This window comes from Wasmannia auropunctata, unplaced genomic scaffold (genome assembly GCF_000956235.1).
Source record: "Wasmannia auropunctata unplaced genomic scaffold, wasmannia.A_1.0 LD294819.1, whole genome shotgun sequence".
Lineage (NCBI taxonomy): Eukaryota > Metazoa > Arthropoda > Insecta > Hymenoptera > Formicidae > Wasmannia > Wasmannia auropunctata.
Window position 1 is genome coordinate 18,621 of NW_012068071.1, and position 9,251 is coordinate 27,871.

Genomic DNA, 9,251 nt, shown 5'->3' on the forward strand with positions numbered 1-9,251 from the left:
TGTGCTCTTCCGATCTATTCTAAAAAAGAAAATATTATTGTACAATGTTATTGCGCAATGTGTTTGCAGAAATATCAATAAAAATAATCTTATATTCACATATGTAATCCTAATTATATCGATATTAATAAAAGCGATAAGTCAGCTTTAGTTTTTAGGAGTTTGCGTTGTTCTGTACCTGAGCGCGCCAACTTTAGACGATCTGATTAGTTAACTTTAAACACTTATAATTCAAAAACTATTACAGCCTCAACATTTTGGTATTGGAACTTTTGTCTTAAAATGATCTCAGGAATCTACCCTTAAGCGTTGGTCCGGTTATTACGGGACACCCTGTATATATATATATGAAAAAAATGGAATGCATTTATTATTCTTGCTACATATTCATCGAAATAATTGTTACATTTTTATTCATCGTTTTGTTTAGTGTGTGAATATGAATGCATTTTTAAAATATTACCATCCATTACGTCGTTAGCGAACGCTGATGTCGTCTGCCATAAGTCTTGAATATTGAGACTTAACGTCAAAGTCCAAAGAAAGTTGCCGAATGCAGCCGCCGTTGTTACGATAGAATCGGATAGACTCCGCGGCGCAGATGATTGATGAGATTCTTGAGGGCTGCAAGTTCCTTGATAATCGATGACGGTCACTTTCCTGAAACACCATAAGAATATCTTAATATCTTTTTTACTTCGGAATATTACGATATGTATAATCTTTCAACTTATAATGCAACGTTGTAGAAATATTGTGATGGAATGGAGTTGGAAAATTTTTTATAATTGCAGCAATATTTGAAGAATATTGTAAAAGTATCGCAAGAGAGTAATTAGAATATAATTCCAAACCTTTAGTATAAGATTTTTACATTCCTCAAATTTCTCGGTTAAAATTGAGAAACTCATTATTGATGCTTGCAATAACAATTATGTTATTGAAATATGTACATTGAATTCATTATACATGTGCACGCACTCTTCCCTTCTCTCTCTCTCTCTCTCTCTCTCTCTCTCTCTCTCTCTCTTTCTCTGATGTCATATTTTTTAAAAAACAGATATACAATATTCTTACAATTTTTTTAAATTGTAAGGTGATTCTTTAATAAAGTGCCGAAAATTTGGGGTACTTCACCAGGGCCCACCCAAAATCATAAATATTTGCATTATTTGGATGAAATATTAAAACTACGTATATATTTAATGAAATAATATAAAACAAACAATATTTAGTATACAAACATGATGAATAAAATTACTAAAAAGAAATTAAACTGACAGGCCGTGCGATAATATCGCTGCATAAATGTCGTCGGCAAAAAAATCATAGTGAAACAAAAACTTAGCGTGCCTCGCGGAGATTATAAGAATTGAGTGTATCGATTTCAATCAGACTAGTCGCAATCGAAAACTTGCATCATAATTATAATAAAATTGCCATTAGATTTTTTATTATGGTTTTAATTTCTGAAGTATTTTAATCGAAAATGCATTTGACACATTATAGTAGCGCCACGTACGATGACATTTAAGCAGCGATGTTCACATCGCACGGCTTGTCAGTTTAATATGCCGCCATTAAATTTCACTCGATATTTTGCCATTTCAACATTAAATATCTTTTCAGGATGATAGGTGACCATTACATTTTTGTGACCATTAAAATCGTAATTTTTTAAACAATTATAATCTCGTTTTTCAAAAAATTTTGTTGTCTCGTTTCTGTGCAGTTAGTTAAAAAAACGTCTCCGATCTCAATCTGTCACGGATACGTGAAAAGTTACATTTTCAACATTTTTTTTCTCTCTTCTTTCGTCGGTGACCTACCCTAAAATTTTGCACACGTCAAATTCGGTACTTCAACTTCGTTATATAAAAAAATTAGACATTTCTATCAAAACTTGATTTACTAAAGAACCATCTTAACGGTATTATAATAATATTACGTAATGTATTTGCTGCAATGTGGGTGCCTTCTGAAATATTTTACAATATTTGAATAATTCTATTATTTTATATAAAAATATATATTTATATAAAAAAAATTCAGGCTCAAATAGTCAATCAGAAGAAAAGATATAAAAATAATAAAATTGATATGCCTTTGGAAAAACAATACTTAAAATTTATACATTTTTGACTACACCTATAATAATGAGTACGGATTAAGTTGGTTAAAGAGAAAAGAAACGCTTACGCTCTTACGCTCAAGACGATGCTGGAAGGTAGAAATTACCGACATTTGCATTCTAATGGATAACTCCGGAAACGACTAAATGGATTTAAAAACGCTTTTACAGGATTGAAATAGAGATAAAATGTAAGTGCGCGAACTATAAATTTGTAGTAAAAACGAAAAAAATATTAAAAAATTACTTTTTTCGTACAGCTATCATAACCTGTCACCTGACGTAAACATTTCATTGATACAAAAGTCCTGTAGCTCATATGTACAAAAAAAGTAGTGCGCGCGCATGGAATTACTTGCACGAATAATACAAGACCTTTTGAGCTAATTTGGAAGCGTAGAAAAACAATTATCCCTTAGAATGCAATTGGTGATAATTCACTCACCTAAGGTAAAGACAGCAAAAATTGCGTCTGGCAGTAAGTGCCGGATTTTTCAAGAGATGGCACTTCAATAAGTTAGATAAGGGCATTCCACGTGTTTGAGTGAGACAGAAGATATTGTAAGAAGTTCATTTCGAGATAACACTGACACTGAAGAGTCTGCTTTATCGACCTCGTGCAAATTTTTCTGATCTTCTAGCATCGCCTTAAGACGTCTTTACCTTAGCTAAGCGTACAAATTACCATCATTTGCAGTTGTAAGGATTTCTTTTTTCCTAGGCTTTCAATCGTATCTCAAAAGGTCTTGTATTATTCGTGCAAGTAATGCGATTTGGGAGACGTAAGCATTTTATACACATGAGCTACAGAACTTCTACACTAATGAAATGTTTATGTCAAGTGATAGCTGTACGATTCGAAAAAATGTAATTTTTTAATTTTTTTTCGTTTTTACTACAAATTTCTTTGTTCCCCAAATATGTCTATTTCAATCCTGTAAAAGGATTTTCAATTCCGTTCTGTCATTTCGGAGAAATCTTTACAACTGCAATATGTCGGTAACTCCGAACTTCCAACATCGCCTTAAAAGTAATGATTTTTTTCGAACACAAGAATAAGAATAATCATAACTTTTTGAGCACTAAATAATATACTCCCTCTAAAAAAAAGTGATACATTAAAAATTTACTTCGAATAATCATAACTTGGTAAATAATGAAGATAAAAATGTGCATAAAATTGCAAAATTAAGCTTTAAATTTAAGATTATTTGAATGGCAATTACAAATGGTAATTTTTTTCAAAATGACGGATGACAAAGTGAGAAGATGCAAAATTGTCAAAGGTCAATAATCAAAGGTTCGAGCTTGCGATGCATGGCGTGAATCAGGTATCATAACTCAATGGGACAAATGCACATTACAGTTTGGGACTCTTTCCCTTCATTTTAATATTGTACGTATGTACAATAAAATATTTTTTTATGAAATAAATCTTGAGTTATGAAGCTTGAAAGTTGGAGTACTGTCGGCATTAGCATCATCCAAGGTGTCTAAACACTAGTTAAAACCTTTTGAATGTTGTTCAGGATCATGACATTGATAAAGGCCAACGACCTTGGCCATCTTTAGCTAGTGTTTGGACACCTTGGATGATGCTAATGCCGACAGTACTCCAACTTTCAAGCTTCATAACTCAAGATTTATTTCATAAAAAAATATTTTATTTATATGTTTTGGAAAGTTCTCAAGGCGTGCTATAAGAACATGTAATGAAAAATTGGGGGTTCCATTTAAAAAATTCAAAGTGACCTTGTCCTGACCCTGTCTCTTATACAGGGTCAAACCAATGTTATCATCTTATGTCCCCCTCGAAATCCGAAAACTTTTGTTTAAACAATTTTGTTGTATAGCGCTTACTTTAGGAGATATTTGGGTGGATCGATTAAAATGGCCCACCCTGTATAATGAAATTGTCATTAGATTTTTCATTACAACTTTCATTTCCGAAATATTAAAATCGGCAAATCTGACAAGGCAGCAAAACTTCAAGATAAAACTAAGCGGTAGTGCCTCAAGACAGTGCCAGTGCCGTATACTCACAAATTATCACCCGATTTTTATATACTTGGCGTCGCGCCGCTATCGCGTCGCTTGATACATAAAGCATATTTTTCACTCTTTTTAACAGCTGTCAAACCGTGAGTTTTCTTGTCTGAATTCAAGGCTTGAGGCTTCACTTTACGCTTTTTATGCTTATTTACTGACTGTGAGGAGAAAAAAATAATTTTCATCCATTTTTATAAGTTTTTTAAAGCGATTCCATTTTTGCATTTTATCTAAATTCTTTTTATTTAAAAATGATACGCAACAAACTTTTATGTATCATTACTCGCTTATGACGTCACTATTTTAATATTGCCGCGGTCAGGTCAGGACTGTCAGAAAAACTTCATATCTTAGAACATAATTACTGGAAGGAGAATTGAGTGCTGAACGTGAAGCCAATATCTGTGAGAGAGAAAGGTATAGGTTCCCAATTGACTGTAATGCGCATTCAGCTCCCACTTAGCCCGTTTTGCCTAATTTCTTAATTTTCGAAAATCTTTTCAAAAGAAATGAAAAACGGGTTGAGTGGGGACTGAATGACACATATATGCGCATTACAGTCAATTGAGAACCTATACCTTTTTTTCTCGCATAGATGTTGGTTTCAGCTCGATACACGGACGGTATAGGCAATTCTCCTTCTAGTAATATATGTCCTAAAGCTGCATATAAAAAATTCAGAAATCTTCGTTTTTAAAATTTTTGAAAATTTTTAGCTGAATACAGAAACTGGCAACACTAATTTGATGGTACGATATTTCCTCATACATCAATCATTAAATATTTATTTTAGATACCGCACTAATAGAAACAATGAATCTTGCAAAATATTTTCTAATGGAGACTTTTATTCAGATTAAATATATTTATTTTATTATTATTAAAAACAAAGAAATTATTTTTTATCAATCATACAAGAATCCTACTTCAATTAATTTTGTTTAAAAAATATTTCGTTGAATTTAACTTTTTTTCTGTATTCTGTAAATGGTTTACTCTGATTATTAATTAAATAATTAAAAAAATAATGGACTAAATAAAAAAATACTGACTACTGAGTAATGAAATAATTAAAAACCTTAGATTTAATAATTGATTAAGTAATTAAAATTATTACATTCTGATTATTAATAAATTAAGTAATTAAAAAACTTTTCATTTAGATTACTAATTAATTAAGTAATTAAGAACTTTTTTATTTTGATTACTGATTAATCAAGTAATTTAAACTTTCATTTAAATTACTAATTAATTGAGTAATCGAAAATTTTTCGATTTTTATTACTGATTATCTATAATAAGTAATCGTTAAAAGCTGAAAATATTGATGACAAAAAAATTGTCTGCATTTAATATTGATTTACGCGATTTACAAAATATTAATTTGCAAGGAACCTTTTATTTATTTTAGTAGCATATATACTTCAGAATTTGTATTTTAACGAGGCTCCGCGTATAAACGTCTTATGTCTATAATTATTACCTATATATCCTATCTTGCACCAAGGAATCCATTATAGTGCCGTCTATCTCGCCGAAAAACTTTCCGGTATGCTCGTGACGTTCACTTATGATGATAAATCCATTGTTATCTAGAATGTAACAGTCAAGCTCCTCCGAGGCGCAATTCTTTTTACATCCTGTCATTCCGGTACACTAAAAACAACGAATTTATATCATCATATTTTGCACGACAATTGTACATGACAAAAAAAATATATCTGCTTACTGTCGAGGTGATGTTCACAAAGTGGGCCGCCAAAGATGAATGTTGAAATTGCAAACCCACTACCGCCGCTGGAGCTTTATGACCTTTTCCGATGAATATGGCATGGGTGGCGGTGACGAGTAGATCACTCATATCGGTTGTATCGGCTAATAATTCAATAATTGTAGAAATAATTGATACACCATCAATCCAATATGTTTTTTATACATACATGTGATAACGTATAACTCAAGCATGACATGAAAATAAAATTTATCTATTATATTATTTAATTATCTCGCACGTAATTTATTTGACTCTGATGATGGACTCTTAATGGCATAAATTTTATTCAAACAGGGAAGAGAATAATTTTTTTATATTCAATTCTGAACTACAAAATACTTCGTCACAATTAAAAAAAAAGATCTATTTCTTACTGGTTAGGGCTTAAAATCCTCATTTGTGAACCGACACTAATATATCGGAAAAGTTTATTCGATTCATACACACATGCACACACACACATACGCACGTACGAACGAACGCGCGCATACATACAAATTTTGTTAAAACTTTTAGTAATTAACAAAATATTACGTATTTACAAAATTACATTATATTACATATTTGATATATAACAATTCGTAAATTATGTTTTAATATACTATATTAGATACAAGTTGTCCCATTTTAAAGGATCCATTAAGATTTCTCAAAAACTATGATAGATACGGAAAAATGTTTCAAATAAAAGTTGTATGACTTCAAGGGGTGACATAAAATTGATGCTATTGGTTTGAACCTTGGGTAGCGTTATTAAGGTCACGGAAAGATCACTTTAAATTTTTAAAATTAAACCCTGTATTTTTCAATGCATAACCATGTAGCTTATCTTGAGAGCTTTTCAACACTATATATATAAAATATGGAATATATAAACGCTGGAAAAGCTGGTCAATGTTTACATAAGGGACAATGTGCTGGCTCGTGATCCTCTACACTCGAACCAGCACGCCGGGCCGGCTACTCGAGTGTTACGGCTCTTCACTCGATTATTTCTGCCATTGAGCAGCAACTTCAGCAAGAGGGCTTTGCAGTAGGTACCTTCCTAGACACTGAGGGAGCTTTTAATAATACCTCACATCGAGTGGTCTGTGCCAAGGCAACGAGACGGGGCGTTCCGGCGAAACTGGTTGAGTGGAATGCTTGGACGGCAGGTGATGACCTTACTAAGAACGGTGAGTGTTGAAGGATGGGTGGGAAGAGGCTGCTCCCAGGGGGGTCCTCTTACCGCTTCTGTGGTGCTTAATAGCAGATAGGTTACTTAGATTGCCTAATGACGAGGACTTCAAATCAATTGGGTATGCTGATGACTTGGCTATCCTAATTCAAGGATCCTTCCTTGAGACACTTCTCGAGCTCACAGGGGCCTCTAGAAGTAGTCGAAGAATTGTGTAAAGAGACGGGTCTGTCGGTGAATCCGAAAAAAACGAGTCTCGTAATCTTCACCCGTAAATACAAGATAGGCTCCGTGCAGGGGCCCGTCCTAGAGGGAGTCAGATTGACACCTCAGGTATCGGTCAAGTATCTGGGAGTTATCCTGGATAAAAGACTGAACTGGAAGCTGCACTTGGAGACAGTGTGCAGGAAAGTCTGCATATAATTTTGGATGTGCAGAAGAACCTTCGGGCAAACGTGAGGCCTGCAGCCGGACAGGGTGTTCTGGGCATACTCTACAGTGCTCCGGCTAAGATTGCTCTATGCGGCGGTGATCTAGTGGCCAAGGGTACAAGTATCCGAGGCCCGGGCATTGCTGAAGCGCGCTAGGACTCTCATTCTTAGAGGTGCCCTGAGTGCTATGAGGACAACGCCAGTGGCGGCAATGGGACTGCTACTTGGCATTAAACCACTTCACTCTCGATAGTAGTGGCCGTTACTGCTTACAGGTTGAAATGCGAGGACAAATGGACGGCGGTTGGTGCGGCCCACATCTAGTTTCTATGGAAGCTTCTGACAGGGACCGTGTTTGAGATGAGGCAAGACAGGATACCAATGAAACGCGACTTTAATAGAGCTTTTAAGATCTATACTCCTAGTCGTGAAGAATGGGAGAGGCATGAGGTGTCCGTCATCAGGAATGAGGACGTCTGACGACACGAATGGCTCCAAGATTGATATGGGCGCCGGTGCTGGGATCTATGGGCGCCGGAAGGGAATCAGGGAGGCTCTCCCACTTGAAGAGCTCACCACTGTTTTCCAAGCGGAGGTGGAGGTAATTGTGGGCTGTGCTCAAGCATGACTGATTGCATCGGAAGAGACGCGCAAGCGCATCAGGATCTGCTCGGATAGCAGGGCGGCCCTAGGTGCGCTGGGCGCTTACGTTTTTGATTCTCGGCTGGTCTGGGAGTGCAAGAATGCGCTGGATCAGCTGTCAGTCAATAACGACGTTGGCTTGGTATGGGTCCCAGATCATTCAGAGATCAAAGGCAATGAAATCGCTGACGAACTAACAAGAGCTGGCTCAACGGCCAGAATGGTGGGACCGGAACCAGCTCTATAGTCGTGCCCAGCTGTGTCGGCAGGGCCGAAATAAGGAGCTGGTTACAGGAACGCCATGCTAACTTTGAGAGGAAAGAGACAAGGACGAAGTGCCGACAGGCAAGGTCTTTGCTAGAAGTACTCAGGAGGGACCTTGCTAGGAATATTAGGGCCTTGAGGAAAAGGGAATCCAGGGCACTGGCGGTGCAGATCTATACGGGTCATGGCTTTACCAATTACCACATGCACGAGCTGGGGCACTGTGATATTCCAGAATGCAGGAAGTGCGGTTTTGACGAGGAGACCAGTCTCCACGTGCTGTGCGAATGCCCGGCCTACATTAGGCACAGGCGGCTTCTATTGGGCTCGGAATTTCTCGAGCCTGAGCAGGTTTAGCAATTTCAAGTCAGGGACTTTTTCTGGAAGAAAACAGGTCTTGGCTGATTTGGAGTTAGTACGACCGAGAAGACATAATGGACTTCATCTGCATGTCATTGGTGAATCTCCGGTAGGAGGCTGCCTCCCGGGAACATTATATACAGGATGGACCATTTTAATTCATCCAGTCGAATATCTCAAAAATCAAGCCCGGGAGAGAAAAATTTTTCAGACAAAAGTTGTTTGGTTTCGAAGGGACCATAAGATGGTACCATTGGTTTAACCTTGAAGAATTATTTAAAAGTCACATGAAAGTCACCTCAATTTTTTTAAATGGCATTCCCTATTTTTTATTACATATTTTTGTAGCTGACCTCGAGAGCTTTCCAAAACACTATAATCAAATGTTTCTTCATTGAATACTTTTCGAGTTATAAAGCTCCA

General features: G+C 35.9%; 1 protein-coding gene across 3 annotated transcripts in view; it reads right to left on the reverse strand.

Moving 5' to 3' along the window:
• LOC105461295 (voltage-dependent calcium channel subunit alpha-2/delta-3) overlaps positions 1–9,251 on the reverse strand; it is a 64,131-nt gene that overhangs the window by 16,778 nt on the left and 38,102 nt on the right. For all 3 annotated transcript variants that reach the window (XM_011707787.1, XM_011707786.1, XM_011707788.1), the window contains 3 exons: positions 5,910–6,055; positions 5,664–5,836; positions 464–660 (listed from right to left, as the gene is read on the reverse strand). In XM_011707787.1, the coding sequence (XP_011706089.1) occupies positions 464–660; positions 5,664–5,836; positions 5,910–6,055 (516 nt within the window). The remainder of the gene's footprint in view (positions 1–463; positions 661–5,663; positions 5,837–5,909; positions 6,056–9,251) is intronic.